Source organism: Delphinus delphis, chromosome 7 (assembly GCF_949987515.2).
Source record: "Delphinus delphis chromosome 7, mDelDel1.2, whole genome shotgun sequence".
In the NCBI taxonomy this organism is placed as follows: Eukaryota; Metazoa; Chordata; class Mammalia; order Artiodactyla; family Delphinidae; genus Delphinus; species Delphinus delphis.
In genome coordinates, this window is record NC_082689.1 from 102,143,993 (window position 1) to 102,167,655 (window position 23,663).

The window sequence follows — 23,663 nt, forward strand, 5'->3', positions numbered from 1 at the left end:
TTAAATTGCTATTCCCCCTTCAGATCCAGCCCAGACCCAGCCTGCTCCACGAAGCCCTCTGGATCTCCGCACACCTCGCCGCTCTTCCTACTGGGACGCCCTCTGGCACCTGCTCACGGCCGGTCCCTCCGCCACTTACACGTTGGCCTGGAGGGCAGTGGCGGGAGAGCCCATCTCCAGGCCCAGCCCTGACCTGTGCAGAGCGGAGGGCATGTGATGTGCTCTTGGAGAGGGGGATGCACGGGACCACCCACAGGGTGGCTGGGACTCACAGGAGAACAGGGCGAGGTGAGGTGTCACTCTTACTTACATGTCCTCAAGCTGAGGCCCCTGCTTTCGATTTCTGGTGAGATGAACTTGAGCGGAGCGTGAGGGTGGAGCCAGGGCACGTGCTGAGCTTTCTTTCTAGTTGCTACACCATCAAGCCTGCTGGCTGGCACCCGAGGGGACGGGAACAAAAGGCACCACGGGCAAGTGAAAGGCCCGAGTGAGCAACACTCACCTGGGCTGGTCATTCAGCTAAAAGCCTTGTTTGCTAAGAAAAAAAAAAACCCCAGTGGTCCAGCTCTGGGGCCACTCGCTGGGAGCCTGGCTGCTGGGTCTCTGCCACCCTGCTCTCGCCCTCAGTGCCTCCTTCTCAGCGGCTGCTCAATTAACATCACTTTATTCAGAGTCCAGACAAACATGGTACCTTCATATGCACAATGTCACTGGAGAAATAAGGGCTGAATCGACACAGAGAACAAATACCGCCCACATTTCTTCAGCGGAGGATGGGTGTCATCCAAGCCACAGTGGTTGCCCCATCTGATTCCATCGACAACAGTGGAAGCAGATAGGAGAAAGGGAATATCCAGGGTGTCGAGATCATCACACCTGCATCTTTGCTGCAGCGTTCAGAACCATTTCACCATCTTGTAGTTGATACACGGCATTTAGAAAAAGACATCAATGACGTACGATGTCGTCTGGGAATCTTCAGGAGGCCTTGGCTTTCACCTTGGACAGCAGCACCTCGTTCTTGCGGCCCTCCTGGAGGGGAAGCAGAGAGAGAGAGCAGAGAGGTGGGGACCGCGTCGGCACCCGCATGAGGCTCAGACGGCCTCTGCATCCTTCCCCATCCCGCAGGGAGCCCTGTGGACCGTGGACCAGCCTCCTTGCATGCTGCCACCATCACGGCAGAGCTTCCTGGCCACACGCTGACCTTCAAGGCCCCAACGGCTACAAAGAGGACTGGTTTCTGGACTGTGAGAATGAGGATAGGAGAGGATTAGGCACTGTCATTCCAAAAGACTTCAAGAAGCCTCTAAAATCCCAAGGGACAGAAGCAGAAAGCAGATACTTATGTGACCCCTCCAGTGAGGAAGGGAGAAAGTCCTCGGAGACCACGGCCTAAGGAGTTATAAGAGGCAGCCCCAGTCCACACAGCAGGCAGGGCACGTAGAAAAGGTCTTACCCCGGCAAGAGTGAAGGTTAAGAACACCCTTGGCTTTACGAGAGAAACTCACAGAAGACAGAGGGAAAGAGACGTGTCAGGGGACACCTCCCGCTCAAAGTGAGCTGAAGGAAACCCATCACTGTGTGTGCTGAGGGGTCACTGGGGCCTCCCCCGCGTGGGGAGTCTGGCGTCCAGGATGCAAGGCCACTGCTGCATCGTTTCATATCCCCTTCTTCCAAAGCTTATCACTGTGTGTCCTCCTTCCCCCTTGTTCGTAGTGGCCTTGACATCTCAGGGTACCTCCATCTGCTAGCACACCACCTCCACACCTTCCCCGGGCCACGTCACGAGGAGCCCTGTTTAGAGGGAGAGGTGAATGCGGCAGGGGGAAGGGCCTGGAGGGGTCGAGCCCGAGGGTGCAGGCCCGGCGTGTGGCTAGGCCTCCAGTTGCCATGCTTGGCTGGAGATCCACTTAGTGTGGAAGAAAACTTTTCTGTCACCCATGGCCCCTCTGCATCCAAGCCCCCTAAAGTCAATGTTTCCATCTCCCTGGGCCCGGCCAGGTGCTCCCACTTCTCTGGAGGCCCTTTGGTCTTTCTGGCTGCAAGGACCCTGGTTCACCTGTAGGGTTTCTGCGTATCTTCCACTCAGAGCTGGGGAGGCTCTGGGCTGGGTGGGGGTGAAGCTGAATTGTTCCGCCAGAAGCAAGATACTCTGACATGTTTTAAGCACGTGTTTTTGGAGGGGTAGCGAGTTAATTTTTCCTGGGGATGGGGGAAAAAAGAAGGTGAAATAAGTAACATGTGTTGTGTTAGAAAAGTTGAGAAGAAAGTTTTCTTACTTAAAAAGAGTTACTGAGATTTGCTTGGGCGAAAAACCTCCAGCCAAAAAAAAAAGGGGGGCGGAGAGGGAGGGGTAAAGACAGACCAAGACGGGCAGAGTCAGGCTATCATATTGTGACACTACTTTCTCTACTTCTGTGTGTTTTTCAAAATTTCCATAATAAAAAGATAAAACAATAAAACAGTGAATAAATAACTTTTGTTACCCACCTCACCTTCTGAATAGAGAAAAAAAAAAAAACCCTAAAAACCAAAACAAACAACTCATGTAAGCATCAAAACACTGCTGTGGCAGAGTTCCACCCGGGGTGATTTTGGTCATCACACCACACTGAGATGCTGCTGGAAGTTCTCAGTAGAAACATCCTTGGCTGTCACCTGGTGCGTGAGCACTGACTACCTTTCATGGAATCTCCTCGGAGCCTTTCGGGACTACAGAATGATACTGTCGGTCTGTTCAAAGCAAATACAGAAAGGGCCCTTTAGGTGTTTCTTTCTATAAGAAAAGGGAAGATGTCTCCTCCCTCCTGCTTCTTTCCTGCTGAAGACGGTAGGGGGCTCGCTAGGTGCCAGACACCCTGAGCTCCGGTCACCGGAGATTACGTGCCCAGAGCCAGCGTCATAAAGATGGATGGCTGGCATTCGTCAGAGCCAGGCTAGAATCGGAATCTTGGTTTGGTGACCTTGTGACAGACTGTGCTTTGGGAAACACAATCAGTTGGTGTAATGATGCAATTAAGGTGATTCCAGAGTATGTGTTTTCTCCTGGCGGACTTGTTATTAATAACAAGTCCAAGAACAAGCAAGCCAATGGGATTTTAGAGACAACCCGACGTTGCCAGTCAAAAAAGGCCTTGGTCTCAGAGGAGGCTGGGTCAGGCACGGAGCCCATAGGCATCAAGGGGCTCAGTTAATATGGAGTCAACTAAACCATAAAGGGACGACGGCAGTGGTCAAAGGCCATGTTCTGGCTAACGCCCTGCTCTGCATGAAGAGCCATTACTGCCCAGGACGGTGCTGGGGACCAGGATGCAGTGAGAACTCAGCCCTGGGGAGCAGTAACCCAAGCAGGTCGAGGAGAGGCAAATAAAGGAGGCAGACAGAGGGTTCTGGGAGGAGAGTCCATCCTGGGATGAGAGTCTGACTTTTCGAACTGTGTTTCTTCCACAGATGAGATCTTACCTGACGCTGCAATACGTAAAAGAACAGAATTCCTCTACCTGGAGGAATGGGGTGGAAACTGGGGAGCAGCAGGCAAGCCTCAACACCTGTGATGGCCCCAAGTTACCTCAGAGGATCTTGAAAAAAAAATTAAGATTTGGGAATGCTAACCTGTGGTTAATTTTAAAGTTTTGCCAAGTAAAATGATAAAAAAAAAAGGAATGCATACTGTCACTATCATTTTATAAGAGAGAGCAATTTTAACATCAAAAAACAAGGGGACATGCAATTTTTTAAAAAGGTGAGTCCTTTAAGTGAAATACACTTAGCTATCTGAGGAACATATATCACATTCCCCCTGCCGCCTTTCTTCCAACTTGTTTTGGACTGAAGAAAACTGAGGCCAGCACCTGGTCCAGTCTGGGGTCTTCTCGGGCTCTGAGGGACCCACCCTCAGTCTCTGACTGAGAGTAACTGTGCCGAAGAGGCGGGAACGTGGAAACCTCCAGCTTAACGCATCCGAGGGAACCTTCCCTTCGGAGCAGAGATCACCCCAAGCCTTCAGCCTGAGAGCCTGCAGTGCAACAGTGAGCTTTTCTATGTCACTTTTATTTGCTTTGATTCTGACAGCTTATACTTATCCTCCTCAGCTCATTTGCTTTCTGTTCCTGCTGTCAAAAGGGCGGTGCTGGCGTTCACGCAATGTGTGAAATGTAGTTCTCCTCTGGGCCTTTTCTCCTTGTGCGTTATTTGGGAACAAGGAGCTCAGATGGGGCGCAGCGGGTCCCTACTTGTTCCCTGTCAGCTCATTCACTGGCCCTTCAGCTCCAACTGCTGCCGGCCACAGGGGCCCACGGACCCGGAGCACCTCGCCTGGCCACTCTGCCCAAGGCCAGGTCCTTCTCGTTGGAGAGAGGCCTTCCCCGACCACACCCTCTACATTAGTCCCCGCCAAGGCAATGGCGGGAAGTACTTCTTATTTGTTACTACTTGTTTACGAGGGTCTGTTTCCTAGCTTGCTATCTGTCTCCCCCAACACAATGCAAGCTCCTGGACACAGGGACCCAGTCTGTTTTACGACCTGATGTATCTATCCCAGGGCCGTGGCAGGAGCTGGAAGAAAGAACATTTATTGAAAGGACGAGAGAATCTGAAATGCCTACGGTTGTGGTTCTCAAAAGTTAAGTTACAAAAAAGGGAAGGAGAAGTAGAGAAGAAAAAGACAAGGAAGGGAGAGAGAAGAGCCTCAAAACAGGTGAGGACCAAATTACTGGTATGGACAGATTGTATTTTTTATTCCACTGACCACACCCCAGGATACAACTACCTTTAGCCAACCCCTGTATTTTCAGCAATCTCTAAATTCACTAAAACCACATGGATTTACATTAGAAAGGGGGAAAAATTCTGGAAAATAAAGCTGATGAGACAGATCTTGGCAAGCAAAAGGATAAAGTCTCCTTTCTGGAAATTTTCTTAAAAGGGCACGTTTCCTTCTGGAATGATGGAGAATAATCCTGCCCAAATGCAGGGAGAAAAGACAGGGGCAAGCAAAGTTCACCTGCGTGTGTGGGTGTGACAGGTGCCAGACACAGACTAGATGCTCTCCTCTCTCATCTGACCCAACAGGGATGAGGTCCCTCTCCACCTGCACAGCTGGTGAGTGGCAGGATTTGAACCCAAGCCTGCCACACTCAAATTCACTCACCTCCCATGTGGCTTCTCAAGGTCCCTCCCCAGTCTAAGATTGGGAGGAGGGGAAATGCTAGACCTGAACCCACAGCAAACACTGTTTCCAGGTGGGCTGAGGAGGCCATTTTACTTGTGAGTTTAATGTGGTTACTGAGTGTTAGGAAATTGAAGTGACGTTTCTTAGAGTGTCCAGTTAGAGCCTCAAGATGGGCCACAGAACAACACAATCGTGACGCACGCTTCACTGTCACATCCACTGCCAACCTGCTATCTCCCATTTCAGACCAGTGGAAAAACAAAGCAATGCTCTGGTTTGCAAAGGCTCATCTGGGGGCGAACACAAATCTCGCCCAGCCTTACATGCCAGCCCAGCCCTCCTCTTACCTCCTTGAACTCTTTCACAGTCTTAAAGTACAGCCTCTGTTTTTCTAACAGCTCCAAGTACTGGTCGTTCAACTGGTCTCTTCTCATTTTGTTCTCTTGCTTCTTCTTCTCCATCTGTTGAAACATTTTGGGAAATGGTGATAAAAGGCATGTTCTGACCGAGGGCGGCTGGCAACGTCCAAAAGGCAACTATTACTAACATTTTCATGGATTTCCTTCCAGTAGTTTCCTTCTATGCATCATTTTTGAGGTTGGTTTATTTATTTGCATAATATTGCACAGAGACACTATAATTTTTCAGCAATTCTCCTATCACTGGGCATTAACTGTTTCCTTTATAGTAAGCCCCCTATATACGAACCTTCAAGTTGTGAACTTTCAAAGATGAGAACGTGCACTTGCGTGTCCAATCACGTAAGTTAGTTCACGCGTCCGGCGTACACTGTCATGTGCGTGCATCCTCTACAAGTGGCTGTGCTTTTGTGTACTTTACTGTACAGTACTGTATAGAGTACAGTATCTTTATTTCAAGCCCAGGATGTCCGGAAGCAATTGTAAAAGCAGCAGTGATGTAGCTGGTACTGTACTGTACTTTTCAAGGTACTGTACTCTAAGATTAAAAATGTTTTCTTTATTTTTTTGTGTTTGTTTTTACGTATTATTTGTGTGAAAAGTATTATAAACCTATTACAGTACAGTACTGTATAACTGATTGCGTTAGTTGGGTACCTAGGCCGACTCTGTTGGACTTAAGAACAAATTGGACTTACGAATGTGCTCTCGGAACGGAATTCGTTCGTAGGGGACTTCCTGTCATGAGTTGTTGTGTGTGTGAATATAAACGATTTCACAAGAAACAGGTAGGCAGTGCCCTCTTTATTCAGCAACTCTTCCATGGACACCCAGTCTATTACTTGCACTCACTGCTTGTCTGTTCCGTGCACACCCTTCACCTGCCAGTTCCGGGGAAACCTGAGCTCTGGGGTACACACGCTCCCCTGCCACCTCTATCTGAGCAGGACCCATCATGACACCTAGATACGGAGGGCTGTGATTTTGTTTCTTTTAAATAAACACAACAAAAGACATCCATCCAAATGGGCACTGTTCTGCACAGCAGACTTACTCCATTCAAGTGCCAGTCATTATTCAAACCCTACCTGGAACACTTGTTGAGAACTGCTTTTGGAGTCAACAGAATGAATTCACTTAAAACAAACAGTTCTTGGGTGCCTGCTACAGATCAGGTGCTGTTGTCAGCCACCAGCAGGACAGACACGAGAGGAGAGAGCCCTCCCTGCCCTGGCACCTGACCATGCTTCTGGTGCTCGGCCATCTCACGGGCGGGACGGGCACAAGGGCTGCCTCCTTCGCTGGCCAGCACTGAGGTGCCTTCGCCATGAAGCCTGGGGGAGGATGGAGAGAATGAAGGGGTCGGGCCCATTTCTCTCCCCAAGAATGCATCCGATAGTCAACAAAGGGGAAGCCAAAGGGGAAAAAACCCCAGTAACTTCCTGTTGTTCTTTACTATGAGCAAAAGCATCTCCCTGAGGACAAGCATGGCAGCTGGAAAGGTCCCCGCATTGAGGTTGGGTTGTTATAGGCCTGTGGTTGGCCAGGCTCTCTGCCCCCCACTTCCCTCGCGCCCCAGATCATCAAGAAGGGACTCCACTCCCTCCTGCAAGAGAGCCTGTCCGCCCTGGGTAAGGATCCACGCACGTGGACAGGTGCTGCCTCATCTTTGCCCTCATTTTTGAGGTTGAATAGTCTTGTCACCAGTGACACATTTTTTTCTTTTTTTTGCTCTTTTGACATGATTTTACTGACGTCCTTAATAGGAAGATGAATATTTTGCTACAGGGAAAGGGGGTATGGTGAGCTTTTGCCCGCAGTTCATCTCTGGTGAGATGGGATTACAGGCAGCTTGAATGAGTGGATTTTTAGGACAGGTCCTACAGGCAATCCTTCCTTTCATGTGTTTACACTCTGGTTGCCCTCATCGGACCACTTTGCCCCAGGATTGTGAGAGGAGATGCCCTAAGTCCCCAGAAGGTTCCACTGCCGTGCCCGAGGACCAGGTGTGTGATACGTTTTAAAAACACGACCAAAAGCAAGAGACATTGGAAGCACTAGTTAGGATTTGTCTGGCTATGGTAGTGGGAGGCTGTGGCTGCGTGCCCGGCTTTCAGACCATCAGCAAGTCTTCTTTCCTACCGACAAAGTGTGCCCGTGCAGAGCCACAGAGCGTGGAAATCCCCACGCTGCGCCCCGTCTGGAAGATTCTCTGCAAAGCTATCTCTGGAGCACCCACACCCCTCTTCAGTTCCTCTCTTTTCTCTTCTGACTTCTAAGGCTCAATATCCTCTCACTTTAGCAGAGTTCAGCAATTACTTGCACTTTTTACAGGGGGTTCCTGGAAACTAAAATGCTCTTAAGCTGCTAAGGAATGAATCCCTAACGGTAGAATGTCAGGAACCAAAGAGCCAGTGAGGATGTGTTCCTGGGCAAGAGAGAAGGCCTGCTGGTGAAAGTTTCCTCATCTGTGAAGTGGGGGGAACCCCACTCACTTAAGAGGGCTTTAGGAGGATTAGCACAGTGCTTGCCACATGGTAGGTGTTCCGTCCACAGAGCTGTTGCTAAGAGCAGCCTCTGAACGACCAGTGCGGGCAGACCGTGGAGCTAGCCTGCCCACTGCAGGGTCAGAGGCCTGGTGGGACCCCTTGCAGAGACACTGAAGATGTGTCTTCAGAATTGAGAGCACGTTCCCAGGACAAACAGAAGAGGCCTGCTTTCCCCAGGGCCTTCTCCACCACCAGTGTGAAACCCTGGCCGCATTACAGAAAGGAAACCATCTGACCTTCATTCGACTTTGCTTAATTCCTTCTACGATCTGTTCCATCTGACGTAAAAACTGGTCCCGGGAAGCAGGGGAGGCCATGGCTCTGAAAGAAAGACCAACAGAGGTATGACCAGCAAACAGGACTCTCAGAAAAGGGGAGGCACCGAGGGGTCAGCCCTGTACCCGGATAATGCCCCAGGAGGCAAGCAGGCATTTGCAAGGCAGGATGGACCCGTGGGGCCCCCGAGATTCCAGGCAGCCCAAGATTCTCAACTCTGAGGAAGGCATGAACATTAGCCTGGTCTTGTAACTGAATAGTAATCTTTTTTTCCCACTCTCCCTATAGTTTTCTTACTAATACATATTTTCTTAAATAAAATAAAACGTGACTAAAATTAACAATTTTTTTTTTTAATTCTGAACGATGGCAGGTTCTGCTTAAGAAATGAATTTCATTTAGTTTTTAAAAATCTGCAGATTTAGAGGCACTGTTCGAGACGGAGAGACATTTTCTGAGATTTTCCTAAAACCAGGCTGGGAAACCTGGTCCTGTTCCCAGGAATAGCAGCTAAAGAAGCGATGCCCTAAAACTTGCCCCTTCACCTCCAGTTCTGCAGAGGAAATGACACCAGAAGGATCAGAGCACACGGATACAAGAATGAGAATTCTTCCAAAGGACAGGCTGAGAGAAAGCAGAATCGGCCACAAAAACACTCAAACCTCAGCTTCTCTCAATGATCAGGGGATAAAGATGAAGGAACCATTTTCAGAAATGTCACAAGGTTGTTAAGTCACTAACTGAATCTGAATATTAAATGGGGCTGTGAGGATTTTTGTTTGGTTTTAGTTAGAAATGAAACTTAAAGTCTACAACTTGTTATCCATTAAGATCTTAGTTGCTGGTCACCTGCCAGGGGACAGCAGAGACCTGTGCTGGAAGGAGAGGAAGCCTGATGGACGGAGAGCCAGCCTGGGGCTGCCCGGATGGCGGGCAGGCCAATGGCCATGCTTGAGGGCTGGTATGATTTGGCTACAGATGGGCCTTGTCATCCAACTTTTGGAGAACATATTTACACCTGAACAAAGTAGTTCAGAGTATGCACATGACTTAAAAGCCAAAATCTACCACAGATTTGAAAAGTATTTAAAAAAATCATATAGATTATTTCATTATTTAAATTTTATTTTATCTTATTTTATTTTTTGGCCACGCCACACGGCTTGTGGGATCTTAGTTCCCCGACCAGGGACTGAAGCTGGGCCCTCGGCAGTGAAAGCACAGGGTCCTAACCACTGGACCGCCAGGGAATTGCCTCGTTATCTAAATTTTAAAGCATCTCTATGTGCTCAAAAACAAAAGTTATTAATCTCATCCTAGCAGGACAAAAGTAATCTATGAAGAAATCATAGTAGTTAGGCATAGTCAAATTATTTGAAAGTTCACCTTTTCCCTAAGCTATTCCTTGGTGTTTTTTAAAATTCACTGTATCGTTAAGTTTTTGCAAGAACTCAAGCTCTGCGTAAACCAAGGCACATCCGCACGTAGCAGCAGGGGTGAAAGCGTAAGTAAGAATCCCACCCTGAGCGCTGGGCCTTGCTCGATCGGGCAGAGGCGAGCCAACAAAAGCGCAGGGCACACAAGCCACCGACAGGAGGAGGGCTGAGAGCACTTACTGTGAGAAGTTCTCATGAACTGAGTTCAGCAGGCTAATCTGGGGAGGAAAGAAGAACAAAAACACAAAGCAAAGGCTGACAGACGCCTGTGCTGACCCCAGCCACCGCAAGCTTGCCACGTGTCTCTGGAGGCTGCTTCTGAGATGAACACACCTTGTTCGCACAGATGCAAGTAACATGAAAAAAAAGAGCAACGTGTTCTCACCTCCAGAGTTCCCCCAGAGCGTCTGTCTACCTTCCCACAGCCATGACCACAGGAATGACGGAACCCAACGCCCAGCTGGGAAGCCTAAGCCAACATTAGGGCTCTTAGGGCTGTACCACAGCCCTTTCGATCTCACCAAACACTGCCCTTTATTTTTTCAGGGCCATCAGCTCAGCAGAGGGTCAGTGGGCGTGGAGGGTGAGAACACCGTGGCCGTTCTACTCCTTCCCACAAAGTCTCTGCCAATGCGGCCAGCTGCCGGGCAGCCCTAAGAGCCTCCACGGGGGTGCGCCCTTCAAGGCCCCTGTGCCCTAGAAACGCCACAGCCCGCACCTAGGACTCTCTACCTGTCCTGGCGACCATCCAGGGCAGGCCTGTGAGTCTGGAGTCTAGAAACCTAGGTCCTCTTTCTGGCTCTGTCACTGACTCGGCTTGTGAGCTCAGGACTGAGCATTTACTGTACTTGGACTCAGGGTCACACTCTGTAAAACGGAGGTGATATTCTTGTCCTTATGGCTCCACAGGCATGTTGAAAGCTAAAATATCACAGGTATAAATAGACCTGAGATAAAATGTACAGTTTATCCAAATGCAAACTTCTAACCGCATTAGTATGGCTTGGAATTTAAATAGCCCCACCCCCCTGCACACTCCTCGTTCTTAAAAGAATGCAACAACTTTAAACACTGCTGACGAAGGAAGGTCAGTGGGCTTCGAGGCTTCCTCAGGAGGGGCTGCCCGTCTTCCCTCACCAGGCAGGAAGAACCCAAGGCCAGGGTGTGCAGCAGAGCTACCCCAGGGCTGACGTAAATCCCCCAAACGCACTCGGCTCATCTACTCGAATGTTTACCAGATGCCTGTTCTGTGCCCATTACTGTGTACGGCCCTGGATACCGAGAAAACAGAACCCAACCCCTCCTCGAGGAGTGCATCTCGGAGGAGAGAGATCGATCTGGTTTGACTGACAATAGGCAGTCAAGGACAGTACTCACTGATGCCTCCATTTGCGTCCAGGTAAAAGACACGTCTGTAATACTCTTCCTAGTAGACTGGTAATTAGTGCAGGTTGCAGGATGACGATAAAATAAAAATAGGTTCTGTCACCCTCAAGGGGAGGGGGAGGCAGGAGCTAATACGTATCACCACATGCGAGGGACTTCACAGGCACTGCCTCGGTCTGTCTCCGTCACTGCAGTTCTCTCCGTTTTACAGGTGAGGAAGATAAAGCCGCACTAAACCCAAACCCCTGTGAGTCCAGGGTGCCTGCTGCCGCCACCACACTGTGCTGCCGCTGGGAAGACAGTGCTGCTTTTTCCTGAACACAGCTGCACACCTGCCCCAATCGTCTGCCTTCCATCGAGGGCCCTGACCACCAGCGGATCTGCCCTGGAGGGGCTGCCCCGGTCGCCCCTTCCACTCCCGCTTTCGTTCTCACAGTTCTTTTAGTTCACGCCTCTGTCTGCCGCGGATGATTAAACCGCCATTTCCCCCTGTCAACCCTGACAGCCCCCCCTCCCCATTTCCTTTAGCTGGCTCTTTCCTTCCCCTAAAACTCACACTAAAGTCTCAGCAGCTGCAGGCCCTCCTCCGTTTGCACCTCTCGAGCTTCCAGGATGTTTCTTTTTATGACGTCGTCGCTCGCGAGGCGCCATACAACTGCTGCCCACCCTGCACCGTGGGCACTTTCTGACCCTGTAGTCGGCGCTGGGCACACGACAGGTGCTCTTCCCACTTCAGCCGAAGGCATCCCGACAGCAGGTTCGTGCAAACTTCCCGGGTGGACAGCACAGGTAGCTGCTCACCTGATTATGTTTCTTCTTTCTATAAAGGCTCTTACCTCTTTTTCCAAATAAACCTTCTTGTCATCCAGGGTGTTATATAAAGTGAAAAACTGCTTGGTTTCTTTGTGCACTGCTGAAACTGCAAATGCAAAGAAATCAGCAGGTGAGTGAGAAAATGTATCAAAACAATCCTGGGTATCCTCTCCCCGCGGAGGCGCTGCAGGACTCGGACCTGCCAGTGCCGTCTGTGCGGAAGCCCCACGGGGCACAAAGGCCGGTGTAGGGCTGCCGCAGGCCGACGGCACGTGCGTGGCAGCCGACACGAGGAGCCAGCGGAAGCTCCCTGTCGGCGTGCGGGACGCGGGTTTCTCCGAAGTCCTCCAGGTGAGGGGTCCCAGGAGGAAGGCAGAGGGATGAAGCAGCCCCATGCCAGCTCTTCCTGTCTGTGTGGCTCCCTCCCTTCCCACGCTCCTCAGGGGCAGGAGCCACAGCCGGCTCGCTTTTGTAAATCCCGTGCTTAGGGAGAAAGATTTAACTTAAGGCAGAAACTATTTTCTGCTGAGAAACTGCGTTGACACCTGCCGCTGATCATCTGAGTCAAACGTGAGGACCGCATAGAACGTCAGGGTGGTGAGGTAAGACGTGAAAGGAAGCGTGCGTCTGGACGCATGTTCTGAGCAGGGACAGTGCTCCGGCTTGAACCAGGAAGGAGGGTTGAGACGCCAACGTCTCAAGGGAAAATCTGGGGTATATTCTGAAAGAAGACTTGGAGTTTTCCAAGTGGGAACTGTAGGGCACTGGCCTCCTGGGCCTGGGACCAGCTCACAGGGGTGAGGGGCACAGGGACTGCAGGGGGGCCAGCTGGCCCAGACGAGGCAGGAGTTAGGATTCTGAAGACTGTCCATCCAGTTAGGGGGAGCTATTAAATGTCAAGGCTTTTAAAGCAAGAGTGTAAAATGATCAAATTTTGTGTGAGAAAGATCCCTCAGGCAGGAGTGCAGACAAGGGGTTAGACTCTGGGCAGTGATGAGAAGGTGGCTACAGCAGAGAAGACAGGGGGGTCTAACTTGCTTGACAGCAATCCCAGTGGCCGAGGGGAAAGACGGAGGGGGAGGCAAATTCAGTCTTATATGTGTTGAGTTTGAGGTACCCGGGACACAAGCAAGAGTGGGAGCCTAAGGAAGGGGTGATGGTCCAGGATCTGTTTACAGAGGATGTGAGCTGGGCCTTGAAGGATTTTGTCTAACAGAATGAAGAAGGGGTCCCAGGCGCAGGTTAACAGGAGTCAAGGCCTAGGATGTCAAAGTGCATGGTGTAGTCAGAGGCAGCGTGTGCACTGAGGAGGGCAGAGTGGGGACTGCGGGCAGGAATCGGGACCTTCAGGCAGGCCACCTAGACTGGGGAGGGTCCTGGGCAGAATTAGGAGAGAGGCTTTCTTCAGTGGGTCTAGGAAGCGCCTGAGGATTTGTCACTGGAGAGAAGTGATATGACTGGATGGGTGGATGACAGACTCAGAAGGGGCTGCAGACCAGCTAAGGCTCACTGGGCTGAGCTATGATGCCAGGGAGAACAGATACGGCAGCTGCGCTGGGAAGAGAAAGGCAATGACAGCTCTGAGTGTCACTCTGAGCCTGACGAGATGTGCTCACTGATTTAGGCTGAGGGAGACCCAGTCCTGCATCCCTGGGTGAACGTGATGCTGTTAAAGGCAAGGACCACACGAGCAAGAAGGTCTGCAGAGGAGAAGAACAATGAGCGAAGGCTGATCTAGAGATGCCGGGGTCGCGAGGTTCCGTGTGACGCTGGAAAGTGGAGCGCGATGACTGACAGGGATGAGGGTGGGCTAGAGGCATCACTCTAAGAGCTCAATCAACTTAAGCTATCTGTCCAGGGAGAGGGCAGTCAGAGCTCCATGGTGTTTCTCTTGGGCTTCTGGGCTATGTGAAGTGAGTGGGCCTGACGATGAGCTGGGGGCCTTCCCAGGCGTGGCTTTCATGGACGGTGCCACCACGCTGAAGTGGGACAGAACCCCGCGCCTCCTGCGCCCCCACCCCCCACCGCCGCAGAGTCAGCCTCGGGAGCTTGTGTGTGGTCGATGCACCTACTCTGGCGGTAGAGTTCGATAAATCTCTTCTGATACTGTATTAGCTCGGCTCTGCTGGGCACTTCGTCAATCCTGCGATGCAAAATTGCTATTTCTCGGTTTCTTCGAGCCTAGATGCAAAAGGGGAGGGGGAGACAACACTGTTTGGTGAAAGGCCTTACGTGTCCTCTGGGGAGGCAAAACACTGCCGCCACCCACCCTGTGCCCACACCCACCCTGGAAGGCAGGCACCCGACGCGGCTGCGGCCTGAGGTGCGCGTCTCAGACCCTGACTCCCCCGGCAACACAGGGCGAAGGCGTCAAAATAATGGATCGGAGGGAGGATTCTGAACAGGAGGGCATGTGTGGATGGTGCCCCCGGCCAGCCCACCAGGCCCCCAAGGACTCCAGAGCAGCTGATTCCCAGCGTCAGGCAGGGACCAGGAAACAGAAGTGCTTCCCAGATGACAAGGGATGCTGCCCTGCTGCCTCCATGCACATCCCAAATCCCTTAGCGTGTTTGAAAAGCTCCTACAGTTTCCTCCTAAAGCAGCTTTCTGGCACTTTCCCCCTCCTGTGAAACGAACTGGGCTCTTCTAGCCGAACTGCTCCAGGTGCATCTGGGGAGGCAGGGCTGTGCGTGGCGCAGGGGAGACCTCGGGCTCCGAGGTGGGCGGCTTCCCCGAGGGGCAGCGCTGAAGAGGGCCACTCAGCTCCCACCACAGGTTCACGGTCTCAGCGCTGCCCTTCTGCTGTGCCTCTCTGTCCTCCCCCTCTCTGGCCCACTTTATCACAGTGGCAGACGGGGACCTCTAATTCATTAGGACGCAAAAACCCCTCCAGGCGCAAAACCCACTATCAACTGTCGTGATCAAACCAAAATAGTGCCTGCTGCTCTGGCTCTTGTTCCTATACTTTCTCAGGAATCTAAAGATAAAATCATTCACTCTTTTCACTGTATCTTTAACCTCTCCTTTTCTACTGGCTTCTTCTCATCGGCATTTAAATATGTTCAAGTCCCTCATCCTTAGAAAGGCCCTTCCTTAAACCCTGATCATCTTTCAGCTTCCATCTTTCTCCTCCCTTTAATAGCACAACTTCCCGAGAGCAACGTACCCCAGTGCCTCTGACCTCTCCGCTCCCCTCGGTCACCCTTCAACCCACTGCCGCGGGCTGCTCCCAACACCCACTGGCACCGCTCTCGCCAAGGTCACCACAGACCTTCTCTCTGCACCTATGGAAATTCTCAGCTTCCAGCTTTCCTGACTTCTGGCAACACTGACCCTTCTCTCCCCTGAGCTCTCTGTTCAGCTGCCACGAGACCTTGGGCTCCTGTCTTCCCTGGGCCTCCGGCTGCCTGCTTGGTCTCAACCCTCATCGGTGGAATCCTTCTTTCCCTCTTCTCAGCCTGTATTTTCACATCCTAGGTTACCACCTATACAGCGCTGACCCCCAGATCTCCATCCCAGACTATTCCTACTGGGGTGAGTACCCCAACCTTTAAAAGCCCTAAACAGGTCTCATTAACACTTCTATTCACGCTCCCATCCCCTTCAGCCCTATCCTCTCTCCTTCAGGCTTTTGCTCAATGAATAACACAAGGATGCACACTATTGCCCAAGGCAGAAATTCCCCCACCATCCTCGACTCCACTTTTCCTCTAACCCATCCCCAGTTCCATGGATAAAGCTGCTCAGCCTCTCACCTGCTGGTTTATTTCTGTCCATTTTCACTGACCCAGCCCTGGCTCAGGCTTCAGCAGGCTTAGGGTTCTACTGCACCTTCCCTCTAGCCAGCATGTGTGACTGACCCCCAGGTCTCCAGCCTGTAGTATGCAATTCGCATATAAGCCCCCTTGTACTTTGATGCATATGGACATATCTTGGTTCTCAAACAGCCAGCTGGCTCCCAGAAGATAGAGCATCCCATTTACTATTCCTGGGATCTAATGCAACACTGAATACACAGTAAGCACACAGTCAAAAAGTTTCCAAGTATGCAGCTGTACTGTCCTGATTTTACTTAATTCTGTGTCTCTTTAAGATTGGTACAGTGTCCTTGCATCAGGACAAACTTGACTCCCCGGAATTTAGCCCAACAACTCAGCAAAATAAGCACGGGCCAGAGAAAGGAGAAAGAGGGTCCCATTGGCCCCTGCAGCCCCTTGGCCGCTCCCCCCCAGAACCTGGCCTTCCTTTCCCAGAGAACAGAGAGAAGGCCCGGGCCAAAGTGCAACACAAGTTAACGCTTGGCTTTTGAATGTGCATGAGCCAGAATCCGGCAATGTAGAAGATTCTATAACGTAATTTTGATCTATGTGAATTTAGAGCCAACTTTAAAACTCCCCATATTTGATGGCCTTCTCACAAACCCCTAAGGTTATCAACTAAGACAGCTAAAGTGGGCACTTAATTTAGGGGAAAGGTACTAGACAAGAACACAATATTTTTAAATCTACCTTATCCTCCCCCCGCCACATTTTTTTAAACAGCTATGAGATATAATTCACAGGCCATACATTTCACCCAAAGTATACAATTCAATGGTTTTTAGTATACTCAGAGTCGTACGACCATCACCACTACCTAAAATTGCAGAACTTTTTCATCACCCCAAAAGAAACCCGTACCAATCAGCAGTCACTCCCATGTCTCCCGACCCCTTACCCCCACCATTAGGCAGCATTAATGCACTTCCTGTCTCTACAGGTTTGCCTCTTCTGGACATTTTAACAATTTTTTGTAGTTTGCAGAGTACAAGTTTTACAATTCTTTTGCTAAATATATTCCTAAGTATTCTGTTCTACTGTAAATAAAATTTTCTTAATTAAAAAAACAAAAAGGGCTTCCCTGGTGGCGCAGTGGTTGAGAGTCCGCCTGCCGATGCAGGGGACACGGGTTCGTGCCCCAGTCCGGGAAGATCCTACATGCCGCGGAGCGGCTGGGCCCGTGAGCCATGGCCGCTGAGCCTGCGCGTCCGGAGCTTGTGCTCCGCAACGGGAGAGGCCACAACAGTGAGAGGCCCGCGTACCGCAAAAAAAAAAAAAAAAAAGTACTGGACAAGAACATTAGACCTCTAACCTTCGCTCCGGCACTTACAAGCTGCTTGTACTTCACAGATGTGAGTCAATTTGTTCACATAGAAGATGAGGCTAATAGCTACTTTCCACCCACCTCAAATCAAACGAGACAATGGTGAAACAACATACCAATGTGAGGTGTTATAACCAACATAATCCGCTGAGTTACACTCCAGATAGGAGAGCGAACAGCAGCTTTCCCGAGCCTCCCCAGCTCTTAGATGCTGAGGCTTTCTACCTCTGTTATAGGCACGCAAGCCTAGTTAGAGGCATTTACTAGCTCTTGTTTTCACTCACCTGTAGTAAACGGATCTTGTAAAGCTTCTCTTTCTCCATATTGTACCGTCTGTCTAGGTCTTCCTGAAATTGGAAAGAAACACAATTATCTGGGAAGAGGAAATTTTCATGTTTTGATGAAATCTTTTGAAGTTGGACAGTTTTTATATATCTCCCTCATCCTGAGGCTCCAAATTCCTTTTTTCAAATGGCCGAGTTCAGGGTCGGGTCCTAAGTCCCGGGAGACCCTTGACACTCTTTCACATCACTTTATGACAACTCTTCCTTCTTCCGGGACCCAGGCTGCATCCAGGGTTCTTAAGTGAAGTATCCCTCAAGTCCACGTGCCCTTTCCTCCCGCACCAAAAAAGATCCATGAGGAGGAGAAGACAACTGTGACTTAAAGAGCCTGTCATTCTATGTCTCTGTGTTTGGAGGTGATGATGGCTTGCTTCCTACGTTTCTGTTTAGACCTGCACTATCCAATACGATAGCCACCAGCCACGAGCGGCTATTTAAATTTACGTTAACTAAAACTTACAAATATTCAGTTTCTCAACTTCCCTAGCCACGTTTCAAGTGTTCAGTAGCCACATGTAGCTAGTGGCTACCACACTGGACAGCAGAGACAGAGAACATTTCCACCACTGCAGAAAGGCCCTTTGGACAGAGTTGAATTAAAAGAGAGAAACGAGCCCCTCGCTGAACCCAATGGGGTAAAAGACATGGCTGGATGGTTTGCTGAACTGGGGAAAGCTACAGTAGTGTCAGAGGTGCCCCTTCCCCACTGTGTGTGTACACACACACACACACACACACACACACACAAACACACACAACCAGCTCCTCCATGGGGCTCAGCTGCAGGAAAACCTCAACAGCCTTCACCATGGGAGTCCCGAAGCTCACTCTCTAGGAGCCTCTGAGGGCACGAAGGGAAGAGAAACCCTAAAGGAGGAGAATGTTAGAGGCTTTCCTGTTTCTCTCTTCCTTCTCTTCTTCCTTTTCTATTCCTTTCTCCTAGAAGCACCTGTTTAACTCAGAACAGGGGTCCGCAAACTACAGCCCAGCAGCTAAATCCCACAGCCCTTGGGTCAATTTCGCCTCTGTGCCTAGTTTTGTAAATAAAGTTTTACTGGAATGTAGCCATGTCCTTTCACTTATCTATAGACTACCACGACCACGGTGGAGCTGGCCCACAAAGGTGACAATATTTACTACCCAGCCCTTTACAGGCTGCTGACCCTGGAACGCAGTCCCCCCAGAGAGAGCTCTCTCCCTGTGCACTGCTCGCCCCTCGGAGCCTGGGCTGTGACGGGCATGTGTGGACCACACAGGCCTGTCCCCTTCCCGGCTCAGATGCCAGGGTGGGGACGGCATGCCTTGTGCCAGGTGCCAGCCGTCAGGGCCGTCCCCGGGAGGTCCTGCTCCACCCACGGGGCGGATGCACGAGATGGAGCCACGCCCTGAGAGCCCGAAGACAAGGAGGTGGCCGCAGACAGGACGAAAAGACGCGTGAGAAGCTGCCACACCCGCAGAGGACAGCGCGGTCCTGAGAGTGAACAGGTACTTACGTTGTGCGTCATGGCAGGGGTTAGGGCACCGTGCTGCTCTCCCCCGGAGAGGGTCTGCAATAAGGAAAAGTAAAAAAAAAAGAAGAAAAAAAATGCTTCTGAGGAAAGGGATGGGACAGAAAAGCTGAGGGTCCAGATGTGGGGGGGGGGATGGGCAGACCACGTCTGAACAGGGCACAGCCTGCACACGAGCCCCGGATTTTAAATTGTTCTTAAATACCTGTCAGCCACACGCTAACAAGCGAAACCCTAACTGTCTTTGAATGTGAGTCAATCCCTCTAACAAGGTGTGACTGCTAAGAAGAGAAATGCCATCCTGAAAGTCTGCGATTTGTGCAAACCCAGAGGCTGCTGAGCTCATGTGAGCCTCCGAGCTCAAGGTCTTAGAAACAACTGGAAAGGCTGGATGTGGGTGGGTGGTCCCAGGACACCACCCACTGCACGGCCACACTCTGCTATCCCCGTGCCAGTCTTCACGGCTGTGGCTGGAGTGGCACAACCCATCACGACAGGGAGGTGGCACCTCTGAGGCCCATCTCCCCGCAGCCCTGGTGGAAAGCATCTGGACTCATGCTGGCTGCTTGGACAAGTCCCCTCCCCTCTCTGAGCCCCAAGTTCCCCATTTCCCCAAGGGAGAGGGTGCAGTCGATGGGGTCCAAAGCCACACCCAGCTCTCACATCTTAAGCACAGGGAGCTTCAGCAAATAAGCCTTGAATAGAGTGTGAGAAGGGACGAACCACAGCGATCCCTACAATCTAATTTGGTGAGAGAAACAGACTTATTTTTCTGTCCTTGTCCACACTAGCTCCTTGGAAGGTCAAGGCGTCTGTTCCGAGAGCCAGTGGGCCGTGTTCCTGAGCCCGGGATGCTCCCGGGCTGCCAGAGCTCTGACCTCACATCCCGTGCTGCTCTCTGCTGCCTTCCTGTGTCCCCGGGCAGGAGTGCAGGGTGAAATGAGCAAACTGGCACAGAATTTACAGGCAAATGGGACGAGTGGGAACAGAGCTCAGGGGGCTCCTGCAAATACCCTGTCCCTAACAGAGGGGGCAGCCGGGCTTGTGACCCGTTAATTCTTATCTGGAGTTGCTGCTAGCCACACCTATGGGTGCTTTAACCCATAGAAGGAAGACAAAGGACAGGGACAAATATTGAAGAAAACTATTTGAGAAATGTGTGTTCAGAGGACCAGGCTGAGGGAAGTCTGGTCTTTTTCGGCACCAGACTCTTCGCTGTTGAGTCCTCTAGAAATCCTTTCACGGTGGAAGTCACACAGCCCCAGCAGACTGGAGCAGTTCTCCACAGCCCGTACCTTTTCATCTCTGCCTGGAGCCCTCTCAGCCTTCAGGTTTTCAATTTCCTGCTGCAGCCGGGCCATCTCCTCCTTTAAAAGTAACATGAACATTTGTAAGATTTGGACAGGCTAGTCATCGGAGGCAATTATTTACCTTGATCTAGAGTCTTTTTTTCGCTTTTCGTGAGTTTACGTGGAGTCAGAAAGTCCATTAGGCAGTAGCTCCCCAGATCCCTCCCTGATTTTCAGCCTGGGAAGGTTAACTCAGGAGGATACAGGCAGCTGTACCTCAGTCAGAAGGGGCCTTTCTTCCTAAAGGGCAGGCGAGGCTCGCAGTAACCCCTGGGACATGGAATGAACGAGTGGCTTAGAGCCCAGTCCAAGCCTCCTTCTTGGTGCCGACCCTTCTCCACCTTTCCTGGGACCTTGCCGCCCGGAGCCCTGCCTCACCAAGGCACTCCTCCCCTGCCACCCGGCCCTGCGCAAGTCAGACCAGCTTCCGGATGGCTCTGGCGCTACCGGACCACGAGGTCTCACGTGGCAGAACACGCGACACACCGACACGCCAGGTTTTCAGGGCGGCCCTGGTCTCCTAAGATGCTATGCCTTTCGCACTTTGTAAGACTTTTCTTTTCAGTACATTTGGAAATTAGAAAACATCGTTTGTTAGACTGTGCTCTCGGTCTGGGGGTCTGGCACACCTGAGTCACTTGCGGTGTCCTCAGAGGGCACCTACCATGGTCCTCTACTCCTCTCACACACTGCCACGTACCCGCCTGGTGAGCCTGTTTTTCCGACCGCACCTGGACAGGACTCTCAGCAGCGCAAGAGAGGGAAAGCAGGAGGTTTTACAAGAATCTTGTTTAACGTCTGCCGACACCAAGCCACACTTACTCGACAATGTGCTTTAAACTCCTGTTCCTGACTTTTCAGATTTTCATTCATGGCTACAAGGGCTCTCAAGCTCTGCAGGATGCTGAAAAGAAAAGACCAAAAAATGACTGACTTGAAACAAACTATGATGATTTTATGAATCACGGGGAAAACCGAGACCCCAGATAAAAAGGGATTTCTTTCTTAATTTCCTTGTCTCTCCCAAGAGTGTCTAATGGGCTTCCCACAAATGGTTATGACTACCCTTTAAATGACATTATTATTCATTTATAAGCTGAGTCCATCAGGCCACATCCAAACAAACACTACAGAATTCAGCATTAAAATGTCAGCTGCAGAAACAACAAGGAGTTTCAAGATTACTGTATATTTTTAATGATACTGATTACTTAACAGACTCAGAGCACAGACAGTATCGTAATTTTAATTCCTATTTTTCATTTCCCTTCTGAAAGGAAACGAGTTTTAAGGCCATTAAGAGCACTAATTTGAAATTTAAAATGTCAAGTATCTAATAGTACTTTGCTCCACTTCATGAAAAGAGGGTTTCTAATCATAAAGCCAAGTAATCTGTAGGTACTTCTTGGCTAAAAATGTCCACCAAACCCAGAACTGCTCACTCTGCGCCTGAAGCATGTGTTACTTCATGATTTCACTCGAGTGAGTGACACTTGGGAGATTTCACCACCCACACAGTTTGGTGCTGAAACGGTCAAATGTGAGTGATTATATTTAATTTAAATGGTCTAAATACAATTAATTGAAAAATAAAACAAAACACAAAAACCCAGCAGCTGTGTCTTGGTCAAAAAAGACGGTACCTTCACTCCCAAAGGACAGGGCTAAAATGTGTGCTGTTACAACCCGGTAACCATGGTTGACTCTAAGGGAGGGGGGCAAGGGCGGGAGGAGACTTTTCGGCACACGTCCTTTTGAACCTTGAATGTATGACTTAGTTTTTAAAAACAGAAAAACAAAACACAAAATGAGCTGTTCCTGACCCCAGGGGGAACTGGGGGGCGGGGAAGAGGAGGCTAACTCAGAACCCCCTGGGCAACAGGCACGGCCCAGATCAGCGGTGGAGTAACTGAGCGGCACGGGGCCAGCAGCAATGACCCCCAGCTCCTCAGCCCGGTGCTCAAACCACCAGAGAGCTTCACGGAGAAAACAAGCACATGCTGAACCCTCTTACCTTGGGTCAGCTTTGGCTTCTACCTTCTCAAGGGCGGCCTGTTCCTTGTCCAGTTTCTCACCGTAATTCTTGAGCTGCGGGAGACAAGGAGGCACGTTGTGGGGACAGGAGATGTCCTCTCCTTCCCGGCTCACACCTGCACCCCTTTCCTGACAGCCCACTGGATTTGGCTGTATGTTGAGAAAACAGGTGGATGAGAGGAAGACGACGGGGGTGGAGGGACAGCATAGAAAGGTCAAAACCAGACCCTTCTTGACACATTCTGTTGGTAAATGAGACCTTAAAGGCAATACCTTTAAATCACAGCAGCAAACGGGTGGAAAGCCAAAAGTAATGCTGACAGCAGGTATCTTTCAGTAGGAAGAGGTAAATAACAACAGTGGCTGTGAGAGACAGACCTGGGTTTCAATTTCAGGATACCACTATCATGGCTGCTTGACAGGGGCAGGGTTAAATCTCCCATCTTGAAAAATTCCACTTTCTCTTTCTGAGTCAGACAGTTGGGGGATTTTAAAGAAGAAATTTTAAAGAAATTCAGATTTTAATTTTTAAGGTGTGCAGATCTATCCCACAATAGAATACTAAGCTACTATTAAAAAAAGAAAGAATAAACAGCTCTTTTATGATGATCTCTAACATCTACTGTTGGTTGAAGAAAACAACATATAAAACCATGATTCCAATGTGCTTCCAATGTGTGTAAAGGAATGTACATGTCGGATGTACACAGGTATAAAAGAACCTACATGTTATTTGTATACGCATGAAAATTTTCTGGAAAGATTCACAAGAAACTGGTTACCCTCTGGAGAGAGTAGCTGTTTGCTTGGGTTACCGGCGGAGCACGCTTCATACTTCTTGAATTTTGAACCATGTGAATGGGTTACCCAATAAAAAAAAAACAAGTTAAAGAAGTTCTACGAGTTCCAGCTGAAAATGGAAGACCAAACACAAGCTGCAGCGAGCTCCTCTTGCCTCAAGTCCAGGCGATTCTGCTGGATCACAGGAGGTGGGTACCTCGGGGACAAGGAAGATGGCAGCAGACAGGAAGGGCCTGTGGAGGACTGCCGTGTGGACCCAGAGGACGCAGGAAGGCCTGGCGTGCAGGGCTGGGGTCTGTATCAGGACGAGCCAGCGGGCTACGCAGTGAAGCCTGGCTCCCTTAACCCAAGGGCTGGCGCAAGGGTCCCAGAGGCAGGGCAGCCCCCAGAGAGCTGGCAACACTCGGCAGCAGAGACAGTGCCCCAGCCCCAAACA

At 50.4% G+C, this 23,663-nt stretch overlaps 1 protein-coding gene across 1 annotated transcript in view; it reads right to left on the reverse strand.

The window, feature by feature from the left end:
• Positions 1-648: 648 nt before the first annotated feature.
• CCDC93 (coiled-coil domain containing 93) overlaps positions 649-23,663 on the reverse strand; it is an 87,361-nt gene continuing 64,346 nt past the window's right edge. The window contains exons 14-24 of the mRNA XM_060016927.1: positions 22,407-22,480; positions 21,215-21,296; positions 20,339-20,410; positions 19,029-19,082; positions 17,476-17,538; positions 14,122-14,230; positions 12,073-12,155; positions 10,031-10,068; positions 8,375-8,459; positions 5,518-5,631; positions 649-1,032 (exon numbers count right to left, since the gene is read on the reverse strand). Coding sequence (XP_059872910.1) covers positions 979-1,032; positions 5,518-5,631; positions 8,375-8,459; positions 10,031-10,068; positions 12,073-12,155; positions 14,122-14,230; positions 17,476-17,538; positions 19,029-19,082; positions 20,339-20,410; positions 21,215-21,296; positions 22,407-22,480 — 828 coding nt within the window. The 3' untranslated portion in view covers positions 649-978. The remainder of the gene's footprint in view (positions 1,033-5,517; positions 5,632-8,374; positions 8,460-10,030; positions 10,069-12,072; positions 12,156-14,121; positions 14,231-17,475; positions 17,539-19,028; positions 19,083-20,338; positions 20,411-21,214; positions 21,297-22,406; positions 22,481-23,663) is intronic.